The following is a 21,367-nucleotide window of genomic DNA, read 5'->3' as shown; positions in this document are numbered from 1 at the left end:
CAAAAGCGTTTATATGAAGAAAAGCTGTCCCGCTCGCCAGGGTTACCCCACTTGCCGAGGCGAGACATCTCGCCCACCCGAGTTGTCTCGGCCCCCGAGACGGGTTCGCGATTACTTGACAAGTGTGCTGAGGGATGGCGCAGTTCGATTCCAACCCGATGCCATATGTGGGTTGAGTTTGTTGTTGGTTCTCGCCTTGCTCCGAGGGTGCTGGGTTATCCGGTTTTCCTTCCTCCACATAAACCAACATTTCCAAATTCCAATTTGACCAGGATAGAGGACCTGCATTAAAACCAACTAAGGGTGACGTGGCTTATTAGATTATGAGCTCGAGTTTTTTATCGCGTGATAGTTGACGAGGGCGCAGCCCAAGTCAACTATCTCGCATAGCAATCGAGAGCAAATTATCTAATTGTTAGTATAAATCTACTAGTCGTTCAAAACTTAATCTAAATCCTCTTCACAGACATTTCGAAAACGGCAAGAAGCGCACAGCCGTCGTTTTGTTAACAAGGGCACACTGCTACGCTACTCACTATCTATCACAGAATAGATAGTGAGTAGCGTAGCCAATCAGAGAACGGCATTCGTGATAGAACGCAAGTAGATTTATACTAAAAATATATATTGTAATTTATCCATTTATTTTAACAACAGATAGGTTTTAAGCAGTTTTTTGATATAGCTTTTTATAGCTTTTGTTTCATTTTTAGCTTTTGCACTAATCGATCTGTCTATAGGTTTTTCTATTGTAAAAAGAATCGAGATCACGTTTAAAGCGTTCTTAAAAGATTTTTTCTCATCTAGGCCTTTGCTTTTGGCGTTTGTAAGCGGTAACGCTAGGTGCCATTCTAAGATATTGAGAATGAAAATCAACTGTACATGAAAAAGTTCTTTATTACATGAGCTTTCATAAATACTTCCAACGGAATAAATATCTTACTAACAAAATATCGATACCCACAGAAGCTTCTATCCCCTTTCAGGCGATCGAACCAGTATGATTAGCAAAATCAATTGCAAGTCACAGTTCTAAACTAAAAACTGTTAGTGACACTCCCTTGACGGAGAAATACAGTCTGAATTTGTAAAAGTAATATACTTTGTCCGCCATTGTGGGTTGAACTTTTGAAAGACGAGATGAGTTTCATTTCGTGACCCGGCCGTTTTGAACGTTCTCTCGTCACACGAGGGAAGAAAGATTGCGCGACGAAACAATAACAAGAGGTTCTTCCCACGTGACAACGCCGCAAGATTTTCTACGTTTTGACCCAGACTGCGTGACCTAAAGTTTTGACAACCTTTAAGAAGTGGCCGACCAAAACCAAGATAAAGCTTGGACATACGTGTCCATCACAATCCTCCCCCCCCCCCCCTTCCCCACCCCACGTCCTCCCTCATAGAAAAAAAAGGTATTGGTCACTTCATGTTGTAGAACTAAAACCATGGTCCTCTACTTAATCTGCGATATTGCGCGCAATAATGTTACGAAATTATACGTTGGCTGCAGTCACCATTTCATAACGTTATTGTGAACTCGAGGGCTTCGTGGCCGGGTCTGCAAATTTGCGCGCAATGACGTGCTATGTTTTATCATGTTCCCAGGCCGGTTAACGGCAAAAAAGGAACAAGCAACGAAAATGGCCCTGCGTCTCAGGTTTACTTCCTGAATGGCATAAGCATTTGGAAAACCAGCATCATACTTGATGACTAAGTTCCAAGAAGTTGTCGATGACTTGTGGCCACGGTAGAATGCGTTTCTTTTAGAAACAAATCCCGATGAAATCCATTGTGTTTATAATATTTTGTTGTTTTTTTTCCATCTGCATACCTAGTCCGAGACGCGTCGCGGGACTCATGCTTCGCGCGTGGCCTGGAACCGATTCGCACAGTATTTTCCTGGGGGAGGCCGGTTAGGAGATGATTGGAGTCAGAAGAGCTTTGCTGTTTCTTGGACTCTTGTTCTGGTTCTCGTCCCGTGCCCCCTCGGTCACTCCAACTGATGTACGACTCACTAAGCTGAGATTCGAGGGTGACCGGACCTCTCCAAGACCTTCTGAAAATAAACGAAATAGTTAAAAACAGGAGCCCTGTTACAAATCAACAACAGCCGACTTCAGAGAGACACAACCATGTTTAATTAATGCTAAAACCCAATGAAGATAGTAAGAATTTGCAGGAGAGCCATAAATTCGTTGAGAAGCTAGTTAGAATGACTAACCATGTAGTCCAATATATTCCTCGAAGCCAACTAAAGTGACGTCATGATTACCTTTCGTCGGGGGCTGGCATTCCTCTTTCCATCTTCGCCTATTATCGGCCAGTGGCGCCACCCAGGCCCTCTCCTTGCCCCCATGCCCCTCTAAGCCAAGTTCAGCTGCGGCCTGCGAAGTTTTTGTTTCTAGTAGTATGTCCAACATCTCACTGACCACTTCAAATGCTGGCATTACAACAAATTCGATAAAACCTGAAGAAAAAATGGTTCAGATTCCAATTGATTATAGCAAAATATCAAAGTCACGATTAAAAATAAACACAACTGTCGCCCGGTTGTGGATTTGAGAGAAAACAACGCAGCATTGAACTGCAAGCTAGGCAATATTTGAGGCTGACAATCTTTTGACAGGTTGATATCTTATTTCATTTTCAATTTCTTAGATGTACATCGTTATAACAGAAAATAGCCGTTTTAAAAAAAATAAAAACGTTTTACTCTAATGGAAATAAAGCAATGTCACTTTTTAATTATTTGGCTTTATTTAAAGGTCTCGTTCGTGGAAACAGGAAAAGCCTGTTCCTAATAATCACGAACAACTAGTTATCACACCGTAAACGGTCATTTTCTCTGCCTTCATATATCAGTTAGACGACCAGATTGTGTGACCGATCAAAAACAAAGAAAGAATTTCTTTGCACGCTATACGTACCTAGCTGACTCTCAGGGACACACGTAACGGAACGATCACATAGTGGAGATATGGGCAGTCCCATCTCCAGCTCACGGTCTCCCTGGAGATACAACAGGAGAGTATGCATGGTAAGAAAGGGGGATAAAGTCACCCAACTTGGAGCCGGTGACAAAACCCGCACGACTCACACTACTTGAAGTCATGCTAACCGGAATCCATGCAATGGGACTGTCCTTCTCACTCGAAATTTTTCGAAAAATGATTGCAAAAATTATTTTAAAAAAAGAATACCATCAGAGATGCTAAAAGCTGTAGATCTATTTACAGGAGACAAGTTAACTCTTTCAAATGAAATGTTCTACGCTCGTCTCGCTCTAATTTATAATTTGTCACTGGAAAAATTGAAATCTTTTATTTCTCTGAAAATTCGCTCCAGTTTTTCATGCAGGCGACAAGCCCGCCAGCCAGGCTGAATTTGGCCAAGTGCAGTAAGGTGTACCGAAGCTTTAGAAATGTAAAATTCGTATTTGCTGTTGGAAAAAGCAGAAACCCTAGAAATCCACGAAAGGAAAAACAAAAACGACGAAATGATAAAAAAACAGTTAAGTCACACACCTGACAGAAGAATTCTTCCATAATACGAGAAGTCCATTGACGGTGTAGTTCCCAGTCCTTCGCAGGATTGCTGATGTCGGCCACGTGGAGAATGAACTCCAGCGCCTGACTCTTTTCTATTTGACTTTAAAAGACAAGAATTTTTAAATTTCTCTCTGTAGCCAGTTGCATGCAAGCTAAATAGGCTCTAATTGAATTCTTAGATCTCAGTATCGTGTATTATGACGCAAAGTTTGCCATCCCATCTGGCAGCACAGCGCATTACACCTTCAGCAGGAACACGTGGCAATCAAGCCAAAATATTACCTACTAGAAGTAGAAGATAGAAGGAACTAGGCATAAATTACAATATTTAGAGAAGAAGCCACATCAGCCTTAGCTGGTTTTCATGCGTGTCTTCTATCCTGGTGGAATTGGAATTTGGAGATATTGGTTTTTGTGGAGGGAGGAAAACCGGAGAACGCGGAGAAAACCCTCGGAGCAAGGCGAGAACCAAGAACAAAGTCAACCGGAATCGAACCCGGGCCACACTGTATGGTGGGAGGCGAGCGCTCTCAACACTGCGCCATCCCTGGTCCCCAGGCATGTTGTTTTTTTCTGGATGGGATACTAGTCCATGGCAGATTGCCACCTATAGCATTAGCAGTCAGCTGGTTCTAACAATTTGCCGTTTCCCATTTAAACGGGTATTATGAGGACAAAGTGTCTTTTCCAGGTCAAAAAAAAACCAACGTGAGAAAATGTCTTGAGCCGATAGCCGGATTTCATATCTAAACGCATACAAAAATAGCCTCTCGGTCAGGAGGATTATTGTAGCCAGTTACCTCTCTCCTCCTCAGAGGCAAGAACGTTCGTTAAAGAAATCCGCTGTGCGAGGTTAGTGCAGGCGCAAAGTAGCCCTGCGCCTGCACCAACATCACTCAGTGGATTCTCACCTTTGAGCAGGAGCCTCTGCGGAGGATAAAGGACAGTCACAGGTAACTGAATTGTCACTAACAGTAATAATAATAATGGTCACTGAAAGCGTCCTACCTTCCAAGAACTGACAGAGCAGCCTTCATGGCTCGAAGTTGTTCAAAATGCGAAGACATATCGGTGGCCAGTACCATGTCTACGACAAGCGTGCGTAGATCACTGTAAAAGACACCATGCGCACGTAAATACAAGACCAGGGAAATGGTAAAGACTTCTTTATGCAGACTGTTTGCAATGCAATTGACAGGAACAAAGATGCATGTCTGTAATTACAATAGATATATCTTCCAAAGGAGGATAAACGAAGTTGATCTCCAGTATGAAAAAGAGAACGCCTGAAATAAAAAATAGGATGTACCAACCTGTATTGTTCGGGCGTCAAATTTGCAAGGATGTCGAGTTCTCGCTACAAAAGAAAAGAATATAGTTGTTAATAAAAGTTTGAAGTTGTTCTTCAGTAGCACGTTGGGTGGTTAGATAGTCGACGATTGAACTGAGACCTTGGGCTACGTTTATTCTTTTTATTCCAAGCTTTAGCCGATCTACGGCATCGTCAGGGAATGTAAAAAAAATTATTCCACCAGTGCCGTAAATCGGCGAGACCTTAAAATTAAAAGAAGTGACTGTAGCCCCGGCTCAAGTCCTTAGTCGAATCGTCTATTTAACCATAGTTATCAATGATTGCAGTTAATTTAATAAGAAGTTTCAGAGTATTACTTTTCAGAATAGCGAATTTAACAAAGGTGGATAGTTTCCATGAGATTATGACAAGAGTAATCAATTAAACTGAATACAAAGCTAAGTATGGCTGAACATTGTATTAAACAGCAGATTATTCCTCGTCAGTATAAACAGAACTTACCGATTTTAAAAGCGTGAATGCGGAACATAAGTGATGGTTTTCCAATACACAGCGATCATTATACAACAGTGCTAGTTCAGATCTGAAAGCAAACGTGTTCTTTGAATGAGAAAATCTCATTGTCCACAGAGCTCCCTAGCTGGGTTATTATTTTCCTTGAATGACTAAGAAAATTACTTCTGTCATTGTAATTGGCTGAGAGCAGCAAATTCTTAATTTGCACTGCAGTGCAAATTAACGCGCACGCGTTCGCAATTATCTCAGTCATATAATTAATGAGTAATCGTATGAACGCTTGGGCAATTAAAGATCTACACTACTCGTGATGTTTGGAAGATTCTTTTAAATTGCACTCGCCCAAAGGCTCGTGCAGTTTTGAGCGGAGAATTTCCAAATATCACTCGTAGTGGAAATCCTTAATTGAACACGCGTTCATACGATTATATATACATATCACATTATTGAGACGAGCTAAGAAAATCTAGCCAATCATAATTCTTCATTTGTAATTTCCTATCTTTAATTATTATTTCACTTTTTTTTTTCGAGAGTAGAGTTACCTGTGATCAAAAGATACGTTCACAAACTACTAATAAGCATTTAGGACAATTGTAAGTTACCTCGAATTGACGTGAAAGTTGTTTGTAGTCCCAGTATGATCTACATCGTGTATAATAGCGGAAAGAAGAATTCCAAACACTTCTAGGTCACTCATACAATGCTGCAATGGCAAAAAAGAGATTTGTTCTACATTGGAATGACCTAAGTTTCATTCATCAGCTTTTGGATAAATAGATCACAGTGTTGAACTTACGCCTTTCTGGAACGGATTTGGTAAGCATGACACTGAAAATGTACTCAACAACGTATTTAAAGGAGAATCTTATTTCACAACAAAGCGCAAATCCTTGAAAAAATTTCCCTCCGGTAACGACGGGGGTACGTCCGCATCTAGCGTATACTTCATGATCAGTTACAGACAGTATCACCGAAGAAGAAAAACCTTACTGAGAGTATTTTATATCAAGGCGTTTTCTAGCGAATTAAGAACTACCTTGGTGAAAAACTACCTTGTGATTATTCAGATGATCACGAGCCAGGCAAAGTGAAGAGTGTAATGGTGCGCAACCAAAAAGGGGCGAGCGCAGTGTAACGCGCACTTAATAACGGTATCATTGAGAAAGCTGTGGATTCTGATTGGTTGGAAACAAAACGCGCTCTTTACCTCCCGCCTGAGCACGCGCACCATTGCCTGAACAAAAGTCTAGCCTTAAAATATCCCATTATGATATCGTTTTATTGCTTTCTTTTACTTCCAGGTAAAAGACATTTCTAATCCCAGTGACTAGAAAAAACGTACTTCAGAGAAGGTGATAACATCACTTTGAACAGTCTATGCTTCCTTGAAGTGGAACGAAAAGATCAAGGTTATTGGACTCTGGGAACTGGTGTGCAGAATCCGTGACATCACTTACCATCAGTCCGACGCGTGACAGGAAATAGTGCACAGAATGCGCCACGTCAGTTGCGTGAAACTCGTTGTGATAACGGTTGCGGGGTCTCTTATACCCTTCCTCGATCGCTGATAAAAATCGATCTAGTGTTGCCGAGGTAATCTGTTAAAGAAACAAAACGTTTCACTTTGCCTATTGAGCAGAGCGATTTCATTTCCTTGAGCTATTTGTAAGCCTTCTGTGTGCCTTCCAGTTGAGAAGATACAAAAACGTAGAATGAATACAAATCTAATCCTACCAGGAAGAACTGAAAACTCGGGTGTTTTTTTTATTAGAGCAAGTTCACATGTTAATCAATCCCTTTCTTGGCCTGGTTGATGCTTATTTGTTTATATATATTTGAAGATTTGAACGCACTTAGGTAAAAAAAAAAAGCGACTAAAAATAATGTGACATGGAAAAAACTAGCCTTCTAGAGTCACAGAACCTCACTAGTCATGGCTTTTCTTTTTTCAAAGAATTGCACATAAAGAGTATATTTATTCTAGTTTAGTTAATTATAGGTAACTTGTTTATGCAGTGTCAGAAACAAAATGACAAGTAGCATGACGTCAACACTCTAATAGCCTTGGAGACGAAAGAGTTTTAAATACCTTGAATTTGGCCAGGAGGTCATATCGTGTGAAGAGTTCATGACCTAGGTAACGAAGAGGATGTCCTACAGTCACATCACCAAACGCAAAGGGGTCAAAAGTCCACTTGTCTAAATTCTATGAAGAGAATATGAAAGAGGAACCGTTAGATGGAGAGAAAAGAATACACAGAAAGGTATGCAGACGCATAGAAGTAGAGCCAGACAGGCAAATGGACAAATAATGAAACGGACAATGAAACAGACCTACCAAAGAGTCAGATGGACCAACAGAAATACACAGACAGACAGATTGACAGACAGACAGACACACAGACAGAAAGACAGACAGACAGAAAGAGGAGGAACAGAGGGAGGGAGGCAGACAGAAAGACAGACAGACAAACAGACGGGGAGGGAGTGAGGTAGGCAAACAGACAGACTGACTGACGGCAGATAAACAAACAGACAGACAAACAGACAGACAGGCAGGCAGACAGACAGAATGATAGTTTATAATCCTGACTTTTGCATTTCGTTTTATACATACTGACCTTAAAGTAAAGTTGAACTTCTTCTGGAACTTGAAATCTCGATTTCTCAGCCATATTTTGATAAATTCTACAAGAGGTTAAAATGGGCAACACATTAGTTAAAAATAATAACCAGAATCATAAGGAAGGTGAATGATTGTGCATCAACATTTCAGTAAGGCTCGATTACTAGCCGTTGTTTGCGAAAGAAGAACAGGCTCCTTTACCGGACCGTATTCGAGAGAGTGGAGGAAATCGAGCCTCTATTTCAGTGGGCAAAAAATTATATTTTTTCTAACTCTGTAAAGCGATTGTACTCTTTGTCGACGGTTTCCTGTGTAAAATTGTATTTTTATTATTTGTTTGTTTACTTTCGTTATCAGCTTTTTGACCGCTTCCCAAGGAATACTGTACCTAACGAAGGTTTGGCTGGAACAAGACCTAAAATGTCACTTTTCTTGTATTATCCAAATGGGGGCCGTTATCATCAAAGACTTACAACTCACCGTTTTACATAAAGACTAGCTTTTACAGCTTGTACGACGCTGCGAAATGTATGCCTCCTGACCAAACTCTTTCTGCGCATTCCCGGTGTCGTTCGCGCAAATGTCGTGGCGATCCACTCTCGGACCTCCTCGTTGACGTCATCAGAGTAAAGGCTACTTTCTAATTCTTCATCAAGATCACTCAAAGCGCCTGTGGAACCCCTGAAAAAATGGAATAACTTTTGAGCGTAGTTTATAAAGCGTCTGTTACGCACGGGAACAGCGTTAAAACGCACAAAACATGAATTTTCTCTAGAAGGTTTAGCAACATTGCTCTGAAACACACAAAACTATCTCACAGCCATTGAGGTAAATTTCATGACTGAACCATGTTGCAGAGTGTCCGGTGGAATAGGAAACCCTCCCATAAAGAAACACAGTGCGATAGATTACAAGTAAACAGGCAATTACCCGCATCTCAGAAAATGTTGCAACGTTGAAAGTGTCTCTTTAACCTGATTTATTGTATGCTATGCTGTCGTGACATCTGAGTTACGTGACATTTCCCGCCCTTTTGACGGGCTGCCCTACGCGTCTGCTTCGGCTATGCTGTCGTCATTTGTCTAACTAGATTTTTCGCACGCTTCTCCAAGCTGTCGGCTCTCACTAAAAACAGTCTTTCATAAAAACATGAGATCTTTAGACGCTTCTTTTAGTGTTTTCTTCCATACCTGTAATCTCTCAGGGGTGCTGCGGCCGTTGCTTTGTCCAACATGGCGACAGCAATTCCTAATTCTTGTTTCACGTCTGTCACTGACAAACTATTCCCAGAATCCAGTTGATCCATGATTCCACGTAATCTGAATGTTTTAAACAAAAGAGACTAATTAATAATTGAAAGTTTCCAAAACAAATATTGGGCTCGCATTTTAATTTTGAGCTGCTTAAATTAGGCGGACAAGACCTTGACATATCAACACGACACGACAAGTCATTAAAATAATTTGAGTTTCCACAATAGTTTAGCGCGCCAGGTAAAAACGTTTGACCTCTCTTATTTTATGCATACATAGGATCATTTATTCAGTGTGAGGTAAAGTCTGCATCGTGCCAAGTGGTCCATGCAGTCAGAACCGTAGCAATTAGGAGTATATCTACTTCTCCCCAGATGGACGCTAGTCCACCAATCATGGCAGGGTTACCTCCAGCATTAAATATTTCGGGACCCATTTATGAGTGGAGAGAAGCACTGTGAGAGTAAAGTGTCTTGCAGAATTACACCGTACACTATTACTAACCCCCACCAGGGCTCGAACCTGGATCACTCGATTTCGAATCCAGCTTGTTAATCATCAGACCACAGTACCTCTGTGTCTAACAAGTCCTTGAGTTCACTGCAGTTGAAAAGCTAAGTCACGAAGGGCACATTTTTTCTCTAAGACTATCGTTGATAATCTGTCTTTATTTTCCCCTGTCGCCGCCATTCATATTGTTATTCCTTCCTTCGGCCTTTCCTATACCTTATAAGCCATTATTCTGAGATTTCCTTTATTTGAAAGTAATTTTGTTTCCCCCGGTCTCAGAAACAAATAACTTCTAAAAATATCGCCACAGTTATCCGATCCATAACAAAGCTCAGTCACGGCATTTTCAGTTATTTTGGCCATGTACAAAATTTCCTTTAAATTGAAGGAAACCTGAAAATAATAGTTCACTAAGAAACGAAAAAATAAAAAATAGAAAATAATAATAATAATAATAATAATAATAACAATAATAATAATAATAATAATAATAATAATAATAAATGTGGGGTGTGAGGACAAAGGTTATTCCAGTGGTAGTGGGAGCATTGGGATCAATACCACTGAGATTGAATGACAATCTGAGAGCCATTGAGGTGGGCATTCCTGTTGGATTGATCCAGAGATGTGCATTGTTGGGGTCGGCAAGAATTCTTAGAAAGGTGCTGGAGATGTAGAAAGAAGAGAAAAAGCAAACAAGGGGTGTTTCTTGGCTTCCCTAGGCAACTTGTTGTTGCCCGGAGCCAATGACGAAACCAGCTTCAATATCATCAATAGCTGTGCGAATCGTTAATAATAATAATAATAATAATAATAATAATAATAATAATAATAATAATAAAAACCAAAGAGATCATTACAAACCATAAAAGAACAAGGATGGTTAAGGCTAGGATAGAAAAGATTAATACGGATTATAAATGACGAACTTGACAAAGTTAGGCTAAACTTTTCAAGATGCACAAACCATGACATAGCTCTTTTAAAACATAGAAAACGCCACAAGTATGTAATTTCCGAGAGAAGGCAGAGTACACGATGAGTGATTGAGTTTCATCCGTTGAGTAAACTTGTCAACAAGAAAATTATATATAGCACAAACTGAATTCTCTCATGTCGGGGAATTTAAATATATCTATCCAGATTCTTGAAAAGACCAGATTCATTTGATGTTTTTGTATGAAGTAATTAAATGCTCTAAGATGGAGCTAACAAGTTTTCAGGGTATATATTTATTCTTGAGTCTCTTCAGTTTTTATTTTCTTGCTATTAGTTTTTCGTGATGATATTCAGGATCTGTTGTGACTATGAGAAAAGGCCTTTTTTATGATTGACCTCTGTGTAGGCATGGAAAAGAAAATTCAATCGACGGAGTCTAATTAATTCCACTTGTTACTTAAATAATTTCTAAAATATCGTCACAGTTCCCTTGAGAGAGCTCAGTCACGGGATTTTGAGGTATTTTGGCCACGTACAAAATTGCGTTTAAACTGAAGGAAACCTGAAAATAACAGTTCACTAAGATAAAAAAAAACAACAAAACAAAACAAAACAAAACAAAAAAACAACACCAAAGAGAAAATAATAATACACCACAACTGCGTATAATTCTGTGTGTAACTGCGATGATCAATCATGTCTTCAAATTATTTGCTAAAAAAGGAAACTTTACAGCGTAATAACCGCCATTGTTGTGTTTCTACCATTTTGTAAAGTTTGTTTCTAAAGTTAAATTGAATTGGTGTCATGTCGAAATCTTTTCATTCAACGCGGAGCTTTTATCTCTGAAGAAAAAGAAGTAAACACAATTTGTGATTTTAAACTTTTCGACTGGGGACGTTTTAGCAACATCGTACAGCCGGGTTTCCACTAAAGCCTTACGCGACCTTTGCAGCTCCAAAGATTAATTCAAAAAAAAAAAAAATAATAGTAACAATTAAATCTTGCCTTATCATATACCGGCATTACAAAACAACTGTTGCTCTAGACCCGGGGGTTTAGGTCGTATTTCTGGAACACTGTTGAAGATAACCTCTAACGTAACAAAGTGACATCATTCTTCTCTGATGCACGTGGAAAACAAGAGCTCCTGTGAAAATTACAACCTGCAGCTATCTCAACATCTGTTGATCTATCAGGATTTATATTAGAGTGCCCCCAAATCCCCGGGTCGTATCCGGCACGACTTCTTGGTCAATTAAAATGTGATACGTCTGAAATCACGGAGACATTTCATTTCAATGACTTGTTCTAAACAACAAGCAGGAACATAAGGTATTTTACTATTAATTTATAAACCACATTTGCAAGCAAGTAGTCAAACCCAGGCAACCCATTTTTCTCGTATTATCAAGCGAACTGTGAGTCTCTGAGAATTGCAGTGTAGCCAAAAAAGCGACGTTTCCATTTCCCCTCCTCGGCAGGCTTTGTCTCGTATAAAATCGAAAGAGCAATAGTAGTGATATACAAGAGAAAACAACTGTAACATTTCATTTTTTAAATGAATACACACAGAGAAATATTCAAAATCCGCGGCCGCAGTGCTGATAAACTTGATATACCTCACTCAAAAAAGTATGGTTTCATAGTTGAGCGGATCTGAAACCTGTTTTGGATCTGTAATGATTTGGTGCAATGGGGTAATAAGATTTGGACAAAGAATTCACGGCTGTACATGCATGTTATCGATATTCACCCAGTTTTTACTTTGACAGTGATCGATATGAAAATACCCGGTCCATTAAAAACATCTGAAGCAACACGATATAGCAAACATTAATAAGCAATATCGCTTAATTAAACGCAAGGCTGCTACTGCGGGTCTGAAATAGCCTACAGATTTTCTGTGTCAGGTTTTTAAAAGAAGCGTGTTAAAAAAGTACTCATATTTGGTGTAGACTGCAGTCAGCTGCGCGGAAAGTAATTGATACACAGCATACCAAACGCAGCAAGCGTAACCCGGTTAGAGCTGTCGTAACCGGTTATCTTTCATTGTCAAAATACAAATCAACTGCATGATATCTCCTGCCTGATATCCACCTACTGAACGTTCAGTACATTTTTGTTAATCTAAACTTATCTACTGTATATTTGAAGTCTGCGACAAGACACGAAGCCATCGGTCTAAAATGGTTTACAGCACAGTGTTCTAAGCGCTTGTTAGAGCAACAGCTTGCGCTGAGAGACGGCATGTCATAAATCGACCCAAACCAGCAATGGAGTGATAAAATGACCTGATACTTTGCCAAGGCATTCCATTCATGATAAGCTAATTTCAACGTCAAATTCGTTCAGAATTGCTTTACCTGGAGTTGAAATTCGTCGATTCAAACTGGACCAAGTCGCAATGTAATCATCCTTGTTGTTACGAGAAAGTCTTTGCTTTGAAAATAAACTTTTTTTTTATGATTATGCCTTTTATTAATTAACCTTTGTTGCCCTTCTCGTTCATTCTTCATTGATTTTGGATTGGTTTTCTCTTTTCAAAAAGGCACTCCGCTGACAGAGGCTTGTTGACATAACCGCCACAGCATCAAGTTATCCGCGTGTTACCTGCGTGTCGTGTTTTGGCGCGAAAAATAAAAACTTAACTTAACTTAAAGATTAAAAGCTTAAGCAATGTCGACGGCGACCCTTAGGACAACGCCTACTAAAAAATGAATTGATATTTTAACTTCGAATTTTGAAAATGTCTAGATCTGCTCAGAGCGCCGATTAGTCTCAGAACCAACTCAAGCTAAATATGTACGTAACGCCAGCGTTCAAGTCCAAATGGAAATTCGAAAAATTATAGTCGCCGTCGTTCACGTTATCCAAAATACGCAGAGTGTAGTCGTTTCGCGTTGTTGTTTTGCAGAGAACGGCAGAGAAATGTACAAAGAATTATAACGTACGTGCGTTAAGCCTTTTGTTTAAACGAGGTCCTTCAAACCTCGTCCTGGGGATGAGGCTTGATGGGTTTAGCCGACGATGGGTTCCGCTGGGGTTCCAGTTTATTGATTGATTGATTGATTGATTGATTGATTTTCTCTTTTCATATGGACATCAATTCCAAAATTAGTTACATCAAGCTGGTATGAAGGTATATTTTAATCCTAATCAAAATATTTTAAGGCTTACCTTGACACGGCGAGAGCTGAAGCTTTGTCTGGAGAATAACTAGCAGGCTCGTACTTCGTGTAACCATCACAGATATTACACACTCCGTTTTCATTGCAGTTTGAGTCGCACGCACATTCGACTGGCACTGTAGTCACGTGAATATGTGGCTGCACGGTGTCTGTTGAAATAGGTAGACAAAGAATCAATCAATCAGTCAGTCAGTCAGTCAGTCAGTCAATCAATCAGTCAGTCAGTCAGTCAATCAGTCAATCAGTCAATCAGTCAATCAGTCAATCAGTCAATCAGTCAATCAGTCAATCAGTCAATCAGTCAATCAGTCAATCAGTCAATCAGTCAATCAGTCAATCAGTCAATCAGTCGATCGATCAACCAATCAGTCAGTCAGTCAATCAATCAATCAGTCAATCAATCAATCAGTCAATCAGTCAACAATCAGTCAATCAGTCAATCAGTCCATCAGTCCATCAGTCCATCAGTCCATCAGTCCATCAGTCAATCAGTCAATAAGTCCATCAATCCATCAGTCAATCAGTCAATCAAAAAATCAATCAGCCAGTCCGTCAATTACAAGCAAGCAATCAATATGTCAGTCAGTAAAAAAAACTAAGACCATTGTAATTCATAGCCAATCACCACGGCACAATACAGCGTAAGAAACCAATTAAAACTCGAACCGAAATCATGTGACTGATTCAAGGCACGCGAAAACAAGTTAGCAGTGTCAAGCGCGGGAAAGCGTATGACCAGTGTCAAGCGCGGGAAAACGTTTAGCTGGTGGCAAGCGCGGGAAACACGTGCAAGCCACGTCGTGATTGGCCATGGCTCAGCGCACTGCTTCGATTGGCCAAAAGGACGTTTGTTCTGATTACTTTGGACGCTGGACAACTTTTTAAAGCCAACTTGATGTAAATCTATTACCAAACTAAATGCAGTTTCTATCAGTTAATTAAAAACGGCGTACTTTCGATTTGGTTATCAGTTTTTGCAGTATTTCTGTTATCCCAGTCAATTTCGAAGAAATATATTGCGAAACGAGAATAAAATGACGCTAACACTAAAACCGGTTTAACAGGATAGTCCTGTTATCTTATCCGATCGCGTGCAACGAAAAACAGAGCAACAATATTTTAAATCTGATACTCAGACATACAGATATATTAGAAGCACCAAAGCAATTTTGAGTGCATGGGTTCGTTTTATTAAAGATGACTCTAAAAAATATTCTTGGCGCGGCTTTCGTTGCTTTAGTTCAACTTCTCATTTCTCCCTTGAATATCAAAGTCTAGCAAAATAGACAAGAAATAAGAAAATACGAACTATCAAAGCCCAGGTAGAATATTTCTGTAAAAATATTTTCGTAATCGGCAACTGGGAGGATATATATTATAGTTGAAAACTGTTTTAGTATATTATATAAGAAACTGCCTTCCCGATTACACAATGGCTGGTAGACATTTTGCGCCATTTGTCAATCATTTATCCTAGTTTAATTTAATAAGCCGAAGAGGTTTTTGGCATACAAGAATTAGTTTTCGCAGGCGGAAAAAGTGGTGGTCAGTGTGAACACAGAATCAGTAAATGTGATAAAAAAAGTGCAATGATATGCTAGGATTTTGGGAACGCTGGCAAAGGAGAATAAAAAAAATAATTGCCTTACCCGTACTGTACGCGGCGCCATGATTTTATTTTGGGTAGTTCTGATCATATAATGTTTAGTAATTAAGCTCACTTTATGCAAATTTAGATTGAAATAAATTTTCTTGTTACTTACAAAAATAAAACTACCATAATAACGAGAAACAGCCGGAAGAAAAATACGCGTTTTTAAAGCACTCCGTTTGTTGCGAAACGTGCGATACGGCATTTGTAAACTCCAAAGAACTAGGTGTGGAAAAAATATCATTAGTTGTTCTATTACTGTACTCTCAGTACAACTAAGAAATAATTTTTGTGCATATCTACACTTACTGAACAGCAGATAACTCAGTTTTAACCCCAGTGCTGATAAAATTTGATATCCGAAAATAAAACGCAATATTGGGATATACCCGAGTGAGATAGCAAAAAATATTTACATCAAACTAAAGGGGTTTGACTTGTGTTTTCCCTTGTTTTGCGTCAGCGCCATTTATCTTATTAAATAAGTAAGTTGATATGTAACAAAATTCTGGAAGTTAAAATTATTCTGCCCCTGAAGGAAGTTGATAACTTCTCGTATTTTTCAAAGCAGGAGGCAAGGTCGGACTGAGCAATCTGAGTTATATGTTTTGAAAACAGAAATTGTTTGAATTGCACGGAGACTTCCTCTTCACCTGTAGATAATTAAAACCAACAGTTTTCATTCACTTGATGTCCAGCGAATTGCACGCTATTTTTTTTTAGAAACAAAATTTCCTTTTTACAGATTGTCAAGCCTGATCATATAAAAATGGTTTTAGAAAATACCACAATATGCGGTTCACCAACATTTCTTAATACTCGCGATGCAATTTGCCAGTGCCAAAAGTCGACCTGCTCGCGGGCAATTTCATCAGTTTTCCCTCTTACCATATTTGATGTGTTTGCCCGTGGCAGCTGGTTTCACAAAGACTTGGACATGGCGGTTCCAAGAGATCGAAGTTCTCATTTTGTTCGACGAATAAACCATCGAGACGCGGTTAAAAATCGCTGAAAAGCGAAATCGACAACCGCCACGGTAGCAAACGGAGAGAATTTCCTCGAGACAATTCTATACTATCGCGGACATTTTTATCCGCGGCGCCAACGCGTCTAAAAGGGTACGATTATGAAACACGGTTATGAGGACTTATAGTAAAATAATCATTCGCGCCATCAAATAACATATACCGGCCGAATCTGTGATGGCTAAAGTTCTGATAATTAGCAGATTGTTTGCTAGACGTAGATCTAATTAGCATTCGAATTCCCGTTCTTCAGTCCAGTTTAAATTTTGAGATCCTCGGCTCAGTCAGTTACGACCCTAAAGCGACATTCTGTTTTCTGTTTAAAACATAAAAACGCCCGCACGCACAAGCCACAAAGAGACGAATGACCAATTTCTTTTCTTTTCCTAAAGTTCTTTCGGAACCTTTTTGTTTCGTTTTTTTGTTAGGGCATAATGCAAAAGTCTTATCCAAGTTGACAATTTTAGCAGACGAAACAAACCAAAGAAAGACAGGTGAATCGGAGCCGGACAGAAAATTAAAAAAATTAAAATGCCACACTGGTCACTTCTGCAACCAGCTCGTCAGATCTCATTTTTAAAGTGTTTTTCAGTAATCTGTTCATTTTGAGAGCGAAACCTGACAAGTATTTCTTTAACGAGGCGCTCAAAACACAAACCATCTAATGAATGAAAAAAAACCAGCGCTGAATAAAATATTTCTGAATGCGAATATTAAGCATTTCAAGTGGGACTTTCGGAGGTAAGAAATAAATTGAAATCGCTTTTTCAGAGACGAATAAAAAATTGCGGATCGCTGAGAGTTTCTTCAAAGAGTGAAACAGATATCTTTGAAAAAAAAAAAATAGCCGAGTATATATGTATAAAAAAATTGGGAGGGAAGTTGTAATGCGTACATTCGTTTTAGACACAATACATTTTTCATAAATTTATAAACAAACTGGCTCCGTCGACTGTCAATGCTTTGACAGCTTTGTAAAATGAACAAGAAATGTGAAAGTTAGTCTTACCTTGAGTTTCATCAACTCGGTTGTGTACACTATACTTGCTATTTTGTTCAGCATCTTGAGTTTTTGTACAAGCGGTTCCCATTAGAATCGAAGTGACCCGGCGATCAAGCGCAGAGCGCTATCGCTGACATCATTTCAAATTCAAAGCCAGCACGCTTGCCAAGATTTCAAAAGCTAGCCTGCCATCTGCCCGTTTATGAGGGCAAAACAGACCAAAATAGATTTCTCGCCGCCAATGTTTTCCCGTCTTGAGCAGCGAATTCTTCTATTCCGTTAACGATAACCAATTTCAATCACTGCCGTTTTCAAATGTGGTTCCAGGGCAACGGGCCTACGTTTTTGTTGACTATTCACACTTTAGCACGAGGCCGTGTTTTCACATGGGACATGAAACTCGGCGTGATATTTCAGCCGACTTCGTATGACTTTTCCACAAAAGACCACAATTAGGATATGAATTGTTAATTAAGTTGTTATTACGTTGTTTCAATGGACGAGATATTGCACTTTACCGCAAAAATGACACAGTTTTTTCGCGAACTTTTCCCACAGACAGTCCGACTTTCTGGGTATTGAAGTTACGTTTAAAAATTCAAAAAGCGCAATTTTGCGTTTATTTTAACAAAATCACTGGCTGGTTGCTAGCCACATAGACACTGACATAAAATTCGCTTCTACAAAGGCTCTAGTTGTGCAGAGCGAAATCGTGGTAAATTGTTTTCTGCGGTAATAACAAATTATGTAAAATTTCCAAATATATGTTTTAAGTCGGAGTCAACGCAAATACAAAGAAAAACACAACATTTCGTGGCCTTTTAGCGCAAATCTGTCAGGAAAAACGCGAGTGGCGCGGTCTGGATTTGCGGCCGGCGAAATGGTTAAACCTAATACGCAATGCGCCACTTTAAAAAACCAGCAAATATTGCGAGATTGTGATTGAATGCAAATTTTAATCACTTCCTGGGGGATGGGTAATGACTTATAACAATAAGTTCTTAGAACCATCGCTCATTAGAATTAAATGATTTCGTTTAAAGCTTCGCACTGAAAAACGTTTTGGAACTGGATAACTAACGGTCATAAAAACAAAGACTTATCGCTCTCTACTTGTTGATTTTTGTAACATTGACCGAAAGATAAAATCTTTTTAGAAAATACATACAATCCTCTTTCGCTCTTTAGAAGATACTTTTGTTCAAGCTTAAGGCTATAAATTGATCTCGCAGATTTTGTTAAAGTACATGTACAAACAGTTGTAACATTGTTATTAAATGGGGAACGGAGTGTGCGTTCATTTCCAATTAGTAAGCGATGGTTACTTCCAAAAAGATTGATGTAATTCTAGTAATTACTCCGGGACATTTTGAATTTTTAAAATGTGGGCTGCGCAAATTTAAATTTTTACCAGCTTTACATTGTATTATTCTTTCTCCTCATCAATATTAATCGAAGAACTAATAAATCACGTGCGGACAACTGAGCAAAATGATATCTAAATCAAAGATGTAACTCAGTTGAAAATTAGATATCTGTGTTCGCGTTCCCAGTAGCTTGCCATGACGTGTTACAAGCCATCTTAGCAATCATTTAGCTCTAAAGATCTTAGCTTTAATCCTTGTTCCAAATAATTCATATTCAATTACCATGTTGTGACGTGTTTTTCATATTGTGTTCAGACCATCTTCTGTATGTCACAGCTACCTTGGGGACTATACAAAAGATCTGTATGATTCTGTAGCCCATCCAAAGCCAATTTAATCTCGGTCTTGCTGATCGCTATACCGATATTTTTCCTGGATTTAGTTTTGTCGTTACGACCCTTGTCTGCTTTGTTGTTCTTTTTGCCGGTAAACAAGCCATTGCAAAAGCGCAATAAACTCGATACACAAACATATATCGACAGCATGCATTGCAATGTGTTATTAACTGCGGCCAAAACGCAACCAAATTTTCAAAAGAATTTAGCCTTGCTTTAACATGAACTGTTTTAATGGCAATAACCTCGATTCTTTTTCGTTTTTGTACACAAATCCGACAGACATAGTGTCGTGCACGAGAATCAAGTTGCCAATGATTTGCTAAATTTTGCACGAGTACTAATCGTTCTAAAGACGACTTAAGCCTGCCTTTGTTTTCCATTTCTATAACACAACCAAGTTGTTAAATAGCGATTAACTCAAGAAGGATTAAGGAAGCTAATTTTCAAAAGCGTCAAAGAAGCGAACCATTTGCAAGATGTTCGAACCCTCAGGAAGAATTTAACTTTGACCTCAAGCATTTGTGTACACAAACAGACATTTAATATTTAATGCAGCCGGGTGTTAGCTTAGCCAGCAAGCCACCGCCTTACTAATTTTGAAAGTAAACAAATCTTTTATATCTTACGTAAACAAACCGGTCAAATACAAAAGGTTAGCTCAAGCATTCTTTACACGGACCCTGATTAACAGCGTTAAACTTTCGGACAAGCTGAAGTTTTCAAAGTCCAATTTCTTTCTCTACACCTAGTATTTTAGTATAGGAACTAACCCCTTCTCACCTCCAGATTCACAATATTGAAAGCTCTGCCAAATACAGACGAGCAAGCACAACAAGCACTGGGAGACAACGCGCCTGTTTCACCGCAACACGTAACTGCCCCATCACTCCCTGCGGCTCTTCACCCGTTAATTGGTACCCAGGCCTTTGCAGTTACACTGCGGTTAATCTCGTACCCAAGTGTCACCCTGTTTGACGCTTGGCCTTGGGAAGTATGGGTTCTAGACTAGACTGTGGTGGAGAGAGAAAAGCAAAAAACAACAACACGCATTTATGTTTTCCTCGGTCATTAAGGTGATTCCTTCGTATTGCATTGCGCATCCCTACTGCGGAAGATTTTTGCGTCATTAGCGCGCGCACATAAGCGCGTGCGCGTACAAAACGCAAGAGATTTCCCTCAAACTAAGCTCGATAGCGAAATAAATACTCGTTTCCTCTTAAACGAGCACGGTGACCCCAACTTTTTATTTCATAATTCCAATGAGAACAATATCCTCAATAACTGAGGAAAAAATTAGCAGAAATCTATGGCTACTTTTTTGGCAAATGAAATAAATATTACAGACATAACCGGCCCAACAGCGCATGTCCAAATTATGTTGCCTTTAAAGGATAAAAATGCAAGGTATTTGAAGGCACTTTTTTCTGGGACATGGATGAATAATCAATCAAAGATAGTCAAACTCTGTGATATAACACGCTGCATTGAAATATAATCGAGCTTATTTGCTGCGCATGGAGATTACCAAAAGTCACCTAAATAACACCTAATTTCCGTTGCCCTTTAAGATCAGTTTATCCCACAAAAAATCATAAATAAAAATAAAATAAAAAGAAATAAACACGGAAACAACAACAAAAGCAAAAAAAAAAAAAAAAAAAAAAACAGAAAAATAAGCAGAAAACAGCTGAAGTAGTATATCTAAGACGAGAGGCAGTGTTTCATCGGGATATCTAAACACCCAGAAGAGAGTTGAAATATGACGCGCAGCGGAGTGTTTTTGACGAAATTCGAGGTCTTTGGATAGCCGATGAAACGCTTTCTCGAGTGTTTGATATATCTTCTCAATCGAAACAAAAACTAAGGAGTAAACAGAGAAGCAAAACCGTCAAAATCTACGCTAACAAGACCTTGATAATCTTTTGATGCTAATTAAGACCGGGCATGCAAACCTCTTTCACAGTTGTGATTTTGTTTTAACTTGATGGATTACTAATGAGTTTGAGAAGTGAAAATCTCTTTCCA

General features: G+C 39.1%; 1 protein-coding gene across 5 annotated transcripts; it reads right to left on the bottom strand.

Moving 5' to 3' along the window:
* Window positions 1-879: 879 nt before the first annotated feature.
* On the bottom strand, window positions 880-21,238 carry LOC110067364 (dual specificity calcium/calmodulin-dependent 3',5'-cyclic nucleotide phosphodiesterase 1A-like). 5 transcript variants are annotated; one of them, XM_089297048.1, is made up of 15 exons: window positions 20,123-21,238; window positions 13,888-14,047; window positions 9,196-9,324; window positions 8,486-8,686; window positions 8,001-8,067; window positions 7,469-7,585; window positions 6,837-6,977; window positions 5,982-6,082; window positions 5,362-5,443; window positions 4,862-4,905; window positions 4,557-4,658; window positions 3,525-3,648; window positions 2,928-3,009; window positions 2,273-2,467; window positions 880-2,056 (listed from the first exon to the last, which is right to left on the bottom strand). In XM_089297048.1, the coding sequence occupies exons 3-15, from the start codon at window positions 9,309-9,311 to the stop codon at window positions 1,914-1,916; spliced, it is 1,515 nt and encodes a 504-aa protein (XP_089153174.1). In that variant the 5' UTR covers window positions 9,312-9,324; window positions 13,888-14,047; window positions 20,123-21,238; the 3' UTR covers window positions 880-1,913. The 5 variants fall into 5 exon arrangements, with proteins under 5 accessions (XP_089153174.1, XP_089153173.1, XP_089153172.1 ...); XM_089297047.1 differs by lacking the exon at window positions 20,123-21,238 and adding an exon at window positions 17,584-20,116; XM_089297046.1 differs by lacking the exon at window positions 20,123-21,238 and adding an exon at window positions 16,438-16,759 and having other exon boundaries at window positions 880-2,053.
* Between the last annotated feature and the right edge of the window lie 129 nt (window positions 21,239-21,367).

Source organism: Orbicella faveolata, unplaced genomic scaffold, assembly GCF_042242905.1.
Source record: "Orbicella faveolata isolate gen_17 unplaced genomic scaffold, um_ofav_v1 contig_27, whole genome shotgun sequence".
In the NCBI taxonomy this organism is placed as follows: domain Eukaryota; kingdom Metazoa; phylum Cnidaria; class Anthozoa; order Scleractinia; family Merulinidae; genus Orbicella; species Orbicella faveolata.
The sequence above is the reverse complement of the archived record's forward strand: the minus strand, read 5'-3'. Positions and strand labels throughout refer to the sequence as shown.